The 13,882-nt window shown below is 46.1% G+C and overlaps 1 protein-coding gene across 15 annotated transcripts in view; it reads right to left on the reverse strand.

The window, feature by feature from the left end:
* Positions 1–13,882, reverse strand: part of birc6 (baculoviral IAP repeat containing 6) — a 118,537-nt gene that overhangs the window by 75,685 nt on the left and 28,970 nt on the right. For all 15 annotated transcript variants that reach the window (XM_034215014.1, XM_034215005.1, XM_034215008.1 and 12 more), the window contains exons 39-56: positions 13,700–13,853; positions 13,493–13,609; positions 13,178–13,338; positions 11,524–11,650; positions 11,311–11,421; positions 10,583–10,841; positions 9,897–10,468; positions 8,281–8,456; positions 6,883–6,979; positions 6,598–6,792; positions 6,280–6,480; positions 5,836–6,115; positions 5,498–5,754; positions 3,685–3,793; positions 3,155–3,391; positions 686–1,568; positions 306–449; positions 41–170 (exon numbers count right to left, since the gene is read on the reverse strand). In XM_034215014.1, coding sequence (XP_034070905.1) covers positions 41–170; positions 306–449; positions 686–1,568; positions 3,155–3,391; positions 3,685–3,793; positions 5,498–5,754; positions 5,836–6,115; positions 6,280–6,480; positions 6,598–6,792; positions 6,883–6,979; positions 8,281–8,456; positions 9,897–10,468; positions 10,583–10,841; positions 11,311–11,421; positions 11,524–11,650; positions 13,178–13,338; positions 13,493–13,609; positions 13,700–13,853 — 4,210 coding nt within the window. The remainder of the gene's footprint in view (positions 1–40; positions 171–305; positions 450–685; positions 1,569–3,154; positions 3,392–3,684; positions 3,794–5,497; positions 5,755–5,835; positions 6,116–6,279; positions 6,481–6,597; positions 6,793–6,882; positions 6,980–8,280; positions 8,457–9,896; positions 10,469–10,582; positions 10,842–11,310; positions 11,422–11,523; positions 11,651–13,177; positions 13,339–13,492; positions 13,610–13,699; positions 13,854–13,882) is intronic.

A 13,882-nucleotide genomic window follows, 5' to 3' on the forward strand; every position in this document is an offset into this window, starting at 1 on the left:
AGGCAGATTTCTAGTGTAAGTGTTGTGTGTTGAAACATACCAGACACCCGGTCCAGGACCTCAGCCAGCGTGGTGGAGATGGGCAGATGGAGGGTGCGGTACTTGTGTCCTGCTCCGTACATGGGATGCTGGATCATGTGGCTGGTGGCATTGATGCGTCCTTTGTATAACTGATGAAAAAAAAGGGGACAATGGTTTTGTGTGAATGTTATAATTGTTATAATTATATTTTCAGGCTGTATGTAACCAGAACTGATATAGCAGACATTCTTCTCTAGGTTTCAACAACAGAGTGAGTTACCCACCGGACAAGGTGACTGTAGGAAGACTGTGACCTTCTCGTCCTCCAGCATGAGCTGCAGGAAAAGCCTTCGAATGAAGCCTGAGATGTTTCCAGAGATCGGCACGTTGCCTCGCTGGGGTGCAGACTGGAAGAGCTCACAGAGAACCTAAAGACAGGAAAAATGATTGAAATCAATACTGAGACGAAATAATATATCCAAATGAAAACAGTTTGACATTCAAACCACAAAGGAACAAGAAATGAATGTTCTAAAAATATAGTTAATACTATAATTTGTATTAAAAGTCAGCTCTATGCTTTTACAGTTAATCTATGTGTGAAATTGAAAAGTCAATCAAAGTGAAATCTTTAGTCTTAACAGAGAGGAATATAAAAGCAGACCTGAGCCATGAGCCGCTGGTTGTTGGGGTGGCAGGAGATGCACTGCAGAAAGAAGGCCACGGTGGTGTTCTCCAGAGCGGTCCTCTGCTGTGTGGTCAGCCCTCCTGCCTGCATAGAAGACGCCAGGGAGTACCGTGAGCCTGAGGCCTGGGGCTGGGATGCAGAGGGGCCGGCCGCAGCTGCAGAGCCCAGAGGCAGACAGCCTGCGTTGGCACCGGCACTGGCACTGGAGTGGCACAGCAGGAAGAGAAGAGCCGTCCACAGCGGGTTCACCTCAGGTCCTCCTAACCAGTCTTTCATGGCGTGACTGTTGCCCACTTCAGTCAGGAAACGCAGCACTGGAGCGACCAGTTCTGCAGCCAGAGGGGGTCGACTGTGTGAGGATGAGGAGGATGAGGAGGATGAGGAGGAGGATGAGTGGTAGTGGTGATGGTGGTGTCGTCTTTCGGCCTGAGCAGCGGGTAGAGGCAGGTCGGCGCTGGCCAGGAGACCCACACAGAACTGGGCCAGGCTGCGGACCAGCAGCGAGGGTAAGCCTGAGTCCAGCAGCTGCTCTATGGCTCCCGGAGACTGGGAGGCAGCGGCCAGCGTGGTGAGCTGGGACTCAGACAGATTGACCGGGGGTCTTGCATGCTTGGAGTCGTCGGTGAGGCTTGCAGAGCTGGTGTTGGCGTCGTGCTGCTTCTTGCCGTCGTCGGTCATGGAGAGGCGGTGGCGCTGGGCCTGAGAGTGACTGGCGCTGGGCACCGGGACGATCCCCATCCAGGACATGAGCAGGGAGAAGTAGCTGGGGTGGATGTGACACATGGAGCACAGCAGGCTGTCCACTGCCTTCTTCAGCACGATGTTGCACGGCAACGACATGGACCAGTTAAACAGCAGCCTGGAGGAAGAGGAAATCATCAGTCATTAATCCATGGTTATCAGAAGGGGGAGAAGTACTCAGATGTTGTAAAAAGTAAAAGTAGAAGTACCTGAGTGTATGAATACTATGTGAAAGTAAATGTATTTATTTATAAAGGCTTAATAATATTTGAATACTGTTTGAAGTGTTAAAAATATGTTACTAGGACAAACATGAAAAAGATTAGCACTATGTATTTTTCATAAATGATGCTTTTTCTGACATGAGAACATGTAAAATGTCCTTAAAGGTCCCGTGTCACGGCCATTTCTACTGATCATGTTTCCATTGTTGAGGTCTACTAGAATACATTTACATTGTTCAATGTTCCACAATCACATTGGTTTCTCATACATAGTATAGTATGTGTATTCACTCTGTCCTAAACGGCTTGTTGGAGCTCCTGCCCCCCCCCCTCCCTGTGAGCCCAGTGTGCTCTGATTGGTCAGCTCGCCTACTCTGTTCTGATGAGTCCATCACTGTTACAGCGGAACATCAGTGATTATGTTTTACACTGGCGTTTGTTAGCAACCAGAAAATGACACCAGTAATGACAAACAGATGAGAATGCTGCGTGGGGTCTGGGTGCCGTGTTGGCAGGACGTTGCGGCGCTCGCTGCTGCGAGGAGCGGACAGTGTGAGCTGGGTTCATTTCCTGCTTGCTGCGTGGGGTCTGCAAGACAGCGAGACACAACGAAACCCAGCCCGAAACCAGCCCGAGCGCACACACACACCCGCAGCCTCGCCGCGTCCCGCCGTCTCAGGCTGAGAAATCCGCGGGGCTGCAGCTGAGAAAAGATTGAGTGTGTGTGTGTGAGGAATCCAAGGACTTAACGTAACGGCTCCGCGGATTGGTCCATTTGGGTATGGGCACGTTACTGTACCCAGAAAGAAAAAAATGGAAAAAGAGAAATCTCCAACGAGGCGTTCTGGGGCAGCAGAGACAGGCATTTTCTGTGTTAGAGTTTTACTCGCTACAGGGTGTACTTTGAGGGTTTGTGACTCTGCACACCGTTTACATGCAGAAAAACCTTCATAACACAAGGGGACGGGTGATAACCAGAAAAGCATGACATGGGACCTTTAACATAAAGTTAATGGCGTAAGATGTGGCACCTTTTTCAAATGATGTTATGGTGAGCATATATGGCATTTCAACCAGAAAGTGGCTATTCATTATCCTGGTGGGCTGATTTTTAAGAATTTTTGGTCGATTATAAAGTTAAGGGGACCCAAAACTGCCATTTTAGATCCTGAAATATTAGAAATGGATTGTACATCCTAACTATGCCTCCAAAACGACACCAAAATTGTCCAAATCGGCCAAGCCATCTTTTAGCTATTGTTTGCATATGCTTATTAAAGCTAATTAATGCAACTTGTGCTAATTGTGCAACATATGCTAGCTAGAATCCAGCATTTCTATGTGCTGGGAACCCGAATTATTCATTTCTAACATAAAACGTTGGGGTACTCAACATTTCCTGGGTTCACAATAGATCTCAATGAGTTGGCAAATAGACTAAAGTGCGGTGTTGATGATAAGGGAAAGAGTGTTGACTGACTCAAAGAGCTCTCTGTTGAGCAGTGCAGGCAGGTCGTAGTCAACCGGCAGCTCGTAGCTGTGCCACAGGATGGCTGCCACACAGTGCAGGTGGGAGGGTGACGGCATGAGAAGACCATACTCTCTGGATGAAGAAGAGGAAGGGACCGCAGCGGCGCCAGTGTACCCCATCGGGCTACTCATCTTGTGGGCCGCCACCCGAGAAGAGTCATGGACCCACTGCAGAAGAGCCTGGATCCTGAAGGGTGGAGATTCAGAGTTATATTGGATAAATAACTCCTCATGTGGTTTTAAAATCTTCAATTCATCTCCTACCCTCAGTGTGAGGTGAGTCATCTTGGAATTTATATTCAACCGACACAACCATGTGACAGTAAAAGATGACAAAGAGGACGTAAGGACACTTTTAACTATTGCCTCGTGAGTCTGTCTGGAATATCACCTTGACAAAAAGTGTTACTCATTGGTTGTTATTCTTACAGGGGGGGGTCTAAAGGACAGTTGGGGTAAAATTGGGGTGTGGCTATATACCTGTCTTTGGTTCCAGAGTCCTGTGTGGTGCCCAGCTGGTAGAGAATGTCAATGGTGGAATCTGACGAGAGGCCATTCAGTCGCCCAAACAGCAGGGGACTGTTTAAATCTGAAACGATCGAGGGATAGACTTAAAAAAGGGTTGTTATCGCCTGATAATTAGGTTTTTTAAGATGAGTTTTGAACCCCTGTGAGCTACCTTCAACAGGAAATATGTGCACAGTATTATGGTAGGTTTTTTATAATTTGTGGACATTTCTCCTGTAGATATGCATGGTACAGCTTCCTAACTCACCTCCATACTAGTGTTGTCACGATACCAACATTTTGGTTTCAATACCGATACTAAGTCAAGAATTGCGATTCCGATACTTTTATTATTTTCATGATCAATACAATTGTAGTTTATCTGTTAAGCGTTTTCTTACAACATGGTCTCTTCTTTATACTTGAGTTTATGTGATTTCTTTGATAGTTAACTTTATATTATATTAACATGTAATAGTACAGTAATATAAATAATTATTGACAAAATGTATATTGCAGATGTTAGCCACATTGGTAAGTTAGCAAAAAGAAAGCCATATTAGACAGTTATCATTGCCATTAATTGCCTCGTCAACTACGAAAACGTTCGTTTATCACAAAATAAATGACACTTGTTTGACTTAGATCTGAGGGCATGGGCTTGAGCATGATGTAATTATGTTATCTATCAAATTCGCTAACCTGTCTGTCTTTAAATTCTTTAAACAGCTCTGGATTCCGGTCGGCGGGTGCTTAGTCAAGTCTGATGTGTTGGCTCCCTTGGTTTGCAGGGATCTAAAACATGTCTCACAGACAGGCCTCGTGGTGTCCGTAGGCTTGCCCTCACTGTCAGAGATATCGATAAAATACTTCCAAATTTCGCTTCTGGCGTCTTTTTTGTCAACAAGCCGAGGCGCAGCGGCAGTTGCACTCGTACTTGCAGCTATGCTTCTCGTTTTCTCACATGCTCTGGCAGCTGGCGCGTGGCCGCGTGCACGAGAGAGGGGAGGCACTTAGAGCGTGCTTGAGAGGGGAGGGACTGCAGGCACGGCTGCAGGGAGTGGAAGCAGAGCGCTGAACACACACGGCTCTTATTAAAACGGCGCTTTCTCACCGGAGTACTTTCTCCCGTCATTCTTAAAGTACCGATACTAATGAAACGGAGGAATCGTAACGTTTTTAACGGCAGGGTATCGCGGTACCTTTCAAGTACCGGTACACCGTGCAACACTAACTCCATACATTACATTAATTTGGCAGATGCTTTGCCACAGTAGAAGTGCTTACAGGTTTGTTTGGGGGGGGGGGGGGGGGGGGGGGGAGTTGAAACAATGATGCATACAATTAAATGTGACCAGAGCCTGAAGCTTTTGTGGGACCTAGGTTCAGGTTTGGTCAGCTATGGCTATACAACATTTATTTTTTTATGTCATTTGTTGCAAGTAGCTGCACAATAATTAAAGTGTGGCCAGTGATTGGTTCGGGACTCACATTTGTGCACCAAAAATACACAAACTGAGTCTCTTATTACAAATTACATAATTCTGAGAAATGAATGAGATATTATGAAGCATGACCACATTTTCAAATTCAATGGAGACCTTGCAGAACAACACACTTTTTTTTAACACCTGGTGAGGCAATCTAAAATATGCCAAAAACTTTTCAAATAAATAAAAACAAATGAAATGGAATGAGTTTCAGTATTTGAACTTTGAGTTTTGGAGGCTCTTCCCTGTGGTTCTGTGTCCTATAGTTAAAGCTGTTGCAGCTGTGTGGGACTCACTGGCATGGTCGGTGCCGGATGCGGCACAGTTCCTCAGCATGATGTCGATGAGCTTCAGTCCAATGCGTGTGGACTGCAGGCCGATCTTGACCAGCACAGCCTCGATGTTGGGAGAGTGCATGCCGCAGTAAGGCGACATGAGCAGCGCGGCGCAGGTCTGAAGCAGGTTGGCGGTGGGGGCTGCAGCACTGGCCATCATGGCCTCCAGGTCACTGACGTGGGTCAGGCAGTGGTGGAGAAGGCGCAGCCACCCGATGCTGTAGGAAGAAAATAAAGGTTACAGCACCTACATCTAATACACATGAATCTACTCTCAGTGAAGAATCAGTTTTTGGTACCTGGTTTTAGACACCTGGTCCTCAGAAGGAAGGAAGGGGTTGTTGACGGTTGCAGAGGAGGTGTTGCCGAACGCCGTCAGGCCCAGCAGTTTGATCTGAGACAGACCCAGCGTGCTGGCATCACGAGGCCGGTGCAGCCTCAGGCAAACCGCAGATGCAACCTCCGCCTTCACCAGCTGGATCTTTATGTAGGTCAGGCCGCTGGTGATCACTGGCGTGGAGAGCGGCAACATGTTGACCCCATCAGCACTGATCTCCACGGAGACAGATGACGGGCAGGCTGGTTGAAGGGAACACAGCAGAACATGACATTTGAGTTAGAATTTAAGTGAGATGGACAAGTGAATGATGGTTGCAAAAATAGTGATTAAAACAAATTATCCCAAAAATTCCACATTACGTTTTTTCAAATGTACTGTCACTGTTAAACTGGGTGCTACTCACTGGCCAGAGAGGCAAGGTGTGGCTGGATGTGGAGCTCTTTCAGCAACACAGCAGCAGGAAGGTGGATGGTGAGGTCACACCAAGCCTCCTCCGGCAGGAAGATGTAGGACCAGGCTGCCGAGCGGGCTCGTCGGTGGGGGGGCGTGGCTTGGAGGAGGACCTCTGCTGGCTGTGCTGTGGGGCTGCTGGATGTGATGGTGCCTGGGCAGGGACAAAGGGATCATAGAAAATTAGAAACATGGTGGCAAGGTTTTAGGGTATTTTACTGTAAAATACTGTCCCACTGAATGTAAGAGATTGAGGAGGATGTAAAAGCACCCAAGGGAGCAAAGTTGTGGAGTCCCTCAGCGTTGTCCGGCTCTGATGTCATCACTCTGGCTTTGAGGTTGCCGTCCGCTGACTTCCCAGGACCTGAGTCTAAGAACTTCATGATGGTGGACACCATGCTGCGTGCTGTGTTCACAATGGCCCGGGTGCTGGTCACCATGTTGTTACAGATCAACTGCACACCACCTGATAAAACACAAGAAAGTAACACTTCATGTTCAATCGGTTTTTCCAAACTTTGAGTAAAAGGCTGGTTTAGAAGTGGTGTGTACAAACCCATGTCATGGAAGGCCTTGAGAGCCTCGCTGGTATCCAACACTCGGAGGATGAACCACAAGAGAGGTTCCGACAGCTGACAGGTGGAGAGAGACCCCTACAAAATGTAAAAAAATAAAACGTTGGCATTGGTTTCCAAGACATGTTTTAATTAGGGCTGTCAAGTTAACGCAAAACATTTTTAACGCCACTAATTATTTTAACGCGATTAACGCATGTTGTGTCCTCGGCCGCCCCGTAGTTTCAGAGCGCATCGAGTTTAAAATACCATCTACAAGCTGATGCTGACAGCCCCGCTCCTGCCGCCCGCTTGTGGCAGACCACACTTCCACGCTCACCGGCAGGCACCGACTGGCCATCTGGAGGGTGTGTGTATGTGTGGCCCGAGCGAGCGAGAGAGAGACCATACGTTTATTGTTGTTGTTAGCATCTGGTGCTAGCTAGCTGCGCTAACGGATATAAGGAGCTGTTTAAATGAAAACAGAGGAGCGACATTTCGCCGACAACTGCGCCGAGCACTTGACTTTATGCAGGAAGCCAGACAGTGGGACATTGTACGAAAAGTCAGCACGGATTCTTTCACACACAGTGACGTCACGAGCTACCCACAATGCAACACGCGCCATATATATATATAAATACGCCATTTTCATGGAGGTGCAAATATCCTGGAAGTGCAAATATAAACAGCTAGCTAACGTAGCCAGGCAGAGCGCACTAGGTTTTTTTTCTAAATTAACGACCGAAGAAATCGCTGCATGTCTTCGGATTACATCTCTGGACTTGAGGGATGTGCTCTAGGTCGTTACCAGCGTAAACTAGAGCTGTGTGGGTTGTCTGATTGCCCTTACAGACTGCCTGCAGATGTATGGAAAAACAACCCTCGAAAGTGGCCTTCGGTTGATTTTGGCTGCCCAAAACCCGTATGTGTGTGAAAGAATAGTGCGCGCAACATGATTGCAGCGTCCAGGCAACACACACACACACACACACACACACACACACACACACACACACACACACACACACACACACACACACACACACACACACACACACACACACACACACACACACACACACACACACACACACACACACACACACACACACACACACACACACACACACACACACACACACACACACACACACACAGGTTGTTGTGTTTAATATTCATGAGAATATTTGTCATTGTTCAAATGATAATAAACATTAGCATAAAGCATATTTGTCCACTCATGTTGATAAGAGTATTAAAAACTTGAAAAATATTCCTCTAAGGTACATTTAGAACAGATCAAAAATGTGCGATTAATTTGCGATTAAATATTTGAATCGACTGACAGCCCTAGTTTTAATATCAAGTAATCAGAGTCCAAACAGGCTGCTGCTCACCTGTCTGCCCATGTATCCACAGGCCATGTAAGTGAGGATGGGCTGCAACATGACCTGCACTGAGGTGGCCCTCTTGCTGAGGGTGGTGAGGATGGTGAAGAGGCCGTCACCCACAGAGATAGCGTCGAGGCCACCGTGAAAGTTCTCATGTTTGGTCAGGTGGAGGCCGCTGGCTCCTGAGGAACAGAGACAGAAAGCTTGTAGTAGCAGTAGATTCAAAACCTTTATTTATCCAGGTAAAATCCCATTGAGATCAATGATCTCTTTTTCAAGGGAGACCTGCAGCAGTAGGTTCCACAAGAAGACATAAACAACAGAACAACAAAAGGACATCATACAGCAAAATGTACAGGGATTACAATTGACATATTTAACCACATGTACAGGTACCAACAGCATCTGATTTTGTAGCATCCAACCGAGCTTTAAAAACATGTAGTGGTACTAGCTTGGTAATTTTCCATTCTTTTTGCAGACTGTTCCATGTTAGAGGAGCTGCACATCTAAAAGCTTTCTTCCCTAAGACAGTCCTAGCACTTGGCACATTTAATAAAACCACAGCATGCGATCTCAGGCAATAAGTACTTTCAATTCGCCGAGAGATCAGGGAGCAGATATAAGATGGTAGTTTATCCAACATGGCTTTGTAAATGAAAAAGTACCAGTGACTGAGCCTCCGTACAGTAAGTGATGGCATAACCGCCTTGGTATACAGGGTACAGTGATGCGTAAGTGCTTTACAATTTGTCAAAAATCTCAGTGCACTGTGATACACAGCATCTAACTTGCTCAGGTAATTAGCAGGTGCATTCATATACATCAGATCACCATAATCCAGCACAGGTAAAAAGGTCACAGTGACTAGCCTTTTCCTGGCCTCAAGCGAGAAACAGGATTTATTTCTGTAAAAGAAACCTAGCCTAACCCTCAGCTTTTTAAGCAGGTTATTTACATGAAGTTTAAAAGTGAGACAGTCATCAAGCCAGATACCCAAGTATTTGTAACAGGTAACCACTTCAAGTTGTATTTCTTGCGTAGTTACAATATCCAAAGCCGTCTCTGGTGTATTAAGATATTAGATATATATACCCTCCTGAAATACACGTTTTTCTCTTGTTCTCTGGTTGGTTAAGGGAACAATTCACCCACAAGTGAAATGTTATTATCAATAACAAATGATTTAGTTGAATTCCAAAGTAATTAAACACAGTACTGTTTAATTCAATAAAGGCTACAACTCTGCTCTGCTCAGTAGCTTATATATGGTGGTAAATGTTTTACTTCACAAGTACTTATGTATGACTGGCATTAATGAGTCCGTTTGTTGACTATTTATCAGTATCCCATAAATGTTTGGCAAATGTTGAATAGGCTAAATACCTTCTCCTCATTCAATTTGAGGCACATTTCAATTTTTGCAGCAATTTCATTTTTTGGAAATAGTTATATTTTAGTCAAGTCCACCTGATGCAAATCTAATATTCACTCTCTACCAACTCAGATTTATTAAATCTGTCTTAGGCTGCTAAAAAAAGTGAGGAGTAAAATAAAAATAACAAGGTGAAAGATACTGAAGCTGTTGGTAGAGCACAGGAAGTGCCTGTGATGGGTCTCACCTATGATCATGGCCATGGCGCTGCTGTTGCACTGGCCCAGTGCGGACAGGATCTGGCTCATGATCTGCTGATTGGCTAGCACCAGGTCGGCCACCCCTGCAGGGGGCCCCTGGCTGAACGCTGAGCCACCAGCCACACTCTCTTTGCTGCCACAGACCTTCTCCTCGTCCGACACGCTGCTGTCAGCCGCCTCGCTGCCGGTCGGCGGCAGTCGTCCACTGAACTCTCTGTCCCCGGACAGAGGCAGCTGCACCAGCACGTTGACCAGCTTGAGGAGGTCGAACATCAGCTGGTCTCGTGTCGTCTCTCCGCACACAGCCTTGGCGTCTCCTGGCCGGATGATGTTGGCAAACAAACCACCAAAACAAGCCCGAGCCCCCACAGAGCTGTCGGAGCCGCTGCGGGACACCAGTTTGTCTGCGCAGGTGATGTAGTGGTGGACCAGGAATGTGATGGACTCAATGACAGAGGAGATTGTAGCTACTGACACCACCTCAAAGTTTTGTTCGAGAGTAAACTCCAGCAGCTTCACCTGGGCGTCCAGTGGACCCTGGCCGGCCTGGAACGGACCCCTGCAGGGTCGGGAGGAGACATTAGTTCACAAAGACCATTCATAAAGCATGTGCTGAAACTGACTGTGCTGTAACATTCAATAATTGCAATCATTATTGTTAGGGAAAGCATACCTCTCTGTAGACAGGATGTGCATGAGTTTGAGCAGGAACTCGCTGAACATCTGCGGGCTGGTGGAGGACAGGTGGACCTGCAGGCGGCTCAGGAACTCGTGCATGGCCTGGGTGGCGGTGGGTCCCACCTGAGAGCTGTGCTGGCTCGTCCCGTTGGTGCTGCTGCCAGACAGGAAGCGCACAAGGACATGAACCAGGGTGGGGTCAGACACCATCTGCTGGGCGGTGCTTTCCTGAGAGCTCATCCCACTGCTGGAGCCTGGAAGTCCAAACAGAACTTATTTAACACCAGACCACTAACAATACTGTTAATAATAATTCAAATTGGAAGTGAAAGAAGTTGTGTACTGCTGGGCATGTTTCACAGGTAAATTAAGCTCTTATCGCTCAAACAGCTGGTGATTTTGAATGATTTTATTAAGGAATAAACTACTTTTTGAGTTTGTTGAGGGCATCATCCAATGACCCTGATTCAAGGATGCTCTTCGTTGAAAACTGTTGTAGGAACATTTAAAAAAGGAAACAACCAACAAGAACAGCCAGCTGTTTGAAAAAGAATGACTCAAACTTGGGGCATAATAATAATATTTACTTAGATAAATGTGTCTTGCTTTAGGAGACCTTTGCTTTTGGTGTAGCATAATTCAATATGCATCACTCTTTGAGAGAAAGAATGAAAGTGTGACTATCTGAGCTCTGAGAGGATTCAGTGAGAGTGGAGTACTGACCGCAGGCTGGCATGTTAGTCATCAGGGTGAGAGAGTGCAGCACCAGACACCACGTTCTCAGGGAGGTGTTGGGGTACCACGCCAGCACTGTCAGGAAACTGCTAATGGATGCTGGAAACGCACAAAAAACATTTATAAAATAAGAATAAAACAAAAATAGCGAATGTAAAAAGGGACTTAATTCCCTCTCAGGGGTTTAGAAGGAGTCCTGACCCTGGTTGAGTGGGATGGTGGGCACTCGGCTGGCGTTGAACATGAAGATGTCTGATCCGCTCTCTTCAGTGCCAGTGGAACATGTGTTGAGACTGAGTGTTAACCACAGCTGCAGCAGGGACTCCAACTGAGAGAGAAGAAAGAAATTACTTATTTAAAAAATGACCCAGAATTTGGGGAAACTAACATGTATGCATCACTTTAATGATCCACACTGGTGATGGGTTTTTTGCATGATGATATACATCATTTAGTACAAAAATGAAACTAATCACATACCTTAATTTCATCCAGGAAACATATCCAGTGTTTTTAGACCGACTGTGCAATAAATGTTATCTTCATCAAATCCTCACTAAGCTGAGAGAAGCTTGTGAATTTTCATATTCTTCCAAAACTGAGGATGGTTGTTGGGGAGCGGAGGACAGCACAGCGTGCTGAGGCTTTACCGATTTGCAGTAAAACCTCATCACGACATTGAGCTAAAAAGCTGAATACTTTACATGAAAAAACAGTGTCATTGCACCGGTCTATACGTTAGATGTAAACTGGCGCCTCGTTAACTTCTGCTTCAAACCCAGATTATCAGATACTAAAGCTAGTTCTGTTTTTACCTGGACCTGCCGCCGTCTGCACGACAGACGTTACTTGGGAAACAAAGCCTTTGTTGTAAGACAGCAACAGGACACAAAGCCAAAACTACACGGCATAGCTCTGGAGTTAAAGTTCTGGAGTTGCCGAGTCCCCATGGAACTGATTAAAAACTAAATAAGAAATACCTAACCATGTCGACTAAAGGTTTCCACACTGAAGACTGATATCAGTCAGGAATCTGTTCCCCATCTGTTGTTGTGTGTGCTGACTAGGGATGGGTATGGTTAAAGTTTTAACGGTACTACTACTTTTATCGATGCCGCTTTTCGATCCGGTCCTTTAACGGTACTCTTATCGGTTCTTTTGAAAAATAAATAAAGGTAAATTAATTAAACAAATTGTAAATAATGTGAACTTATAAAACTGTAAAAAAACAAACAAAAAACAAGTGCATTCCTCCGTCTGGATGTGGAGCACTTTTGCTAAATGTTTAGACAAATTGCTCGTGTTACCGCCCTTACATGCTAAACTCTCATTTGCAATGTTGAATGTTCAATAAAAAGTTCTGTTTGAAAGGATGTACTTGAATTATTATTATATATTATCATTATGTCAGTGGTCTAAAATGGTCTTACAACGGTGCCGACAATATTATCGTTTATCCCAATAATTTCCGGGAAAATGTATCCAACAAAATTAATTATCGTGACAGGCCTGTGTGTGTGTGTGTGTGTGTGTGTGTGTGTGTGTGTGTGTGTGTGTGTGTAAACTGCCCCGCCCCCTCACACACAGACGGGGGGAGAGAGATCTCTCGTCTGGATTGGAAAGATCGAAAATACATCATTGACGCATTTTGCAGTCTTTGTGCGTATTAGAAACGGAGTTGGCGACATTAAAACTGCAATATAATGTTTGTGTAGCAATAATACATATTTTTTAAATGTCTCCTGTACCGATAAAAACACCGATAACGTCGGAGCTTAACGGTACCACGGTCTTTAATAATTCAGCACCGGGACCCGTTTAATACCGGGGCTCGGTACCCATCTCTAGTGCTGACCTGTACATGGTGGACCTGCAGCATGGAGAAGAGCTTGTTGAAGCAGCCGCTCAACATGGGGATGGACGAGAGCTGGATCATCAGGCAGCTAGCTGGAGGAGACCCCCCCCCATGCAGGGCCCTCAGCAGGGAGTCATCAGTCCCATTGGAGGCCTGGCTCACTGAAAAAACACACGCACAAGTTAATCTTTCAGCAGCGATACACAGACTGCTAAAAAACACTTTTGTGGGTTGTTGAGCACTTATGGTCAACTATAGAACAGCATTTGTTATTTAAATAAAAATGGGCTTCTGCTTGTGATGTTGTGAGGTTACCTGTGGAGGAGCTGGAGGAGAGGGCCTGTAGAATAGAGTCGGCCTGTAGAGTTGCCATCATTTTGAGCATCAGTTCAGCCTGCTGCTCTAGGCCCACCTCTAGCCGGGCATCCAGTGCTGTGACACAGGGGCCAAAGGTCAAACACATCACAAAGTGGATTTAGAGAGGACAAGACTAGACTAGTGCTGAAATGAGCCTCTACTCACCCTGCGACACGGACACTGACAGACTCTGTGACCCCGGCTTCTCAACAGCGACTGGAGGCTTGGACACTGGGATACCGACCCCCCCGATGTACGGGTTGTACCCGTACGTGCCATAGTCAGCGCCCCAGTAGTCATACCAGGTGCTGCTTATAGGCTGAGGACAGATGTGAGGACGAGGGCAAA

This window comes from Gymnodraco acuticeps, unplaced genomic scaffold, assembly GCF_902827175.1.
Source record: "Gymnodraco acuticeps unplaced genomic scaffold, fGymAcu1.1, whole genome shotgun sequence".
Lineage (NCBI taxonomy): Eukaryota > Metazoa > Chordata > Actinopteri > Perciformes > Bathydraconidae > Gymnodraco > Gymnodraco acuticeps.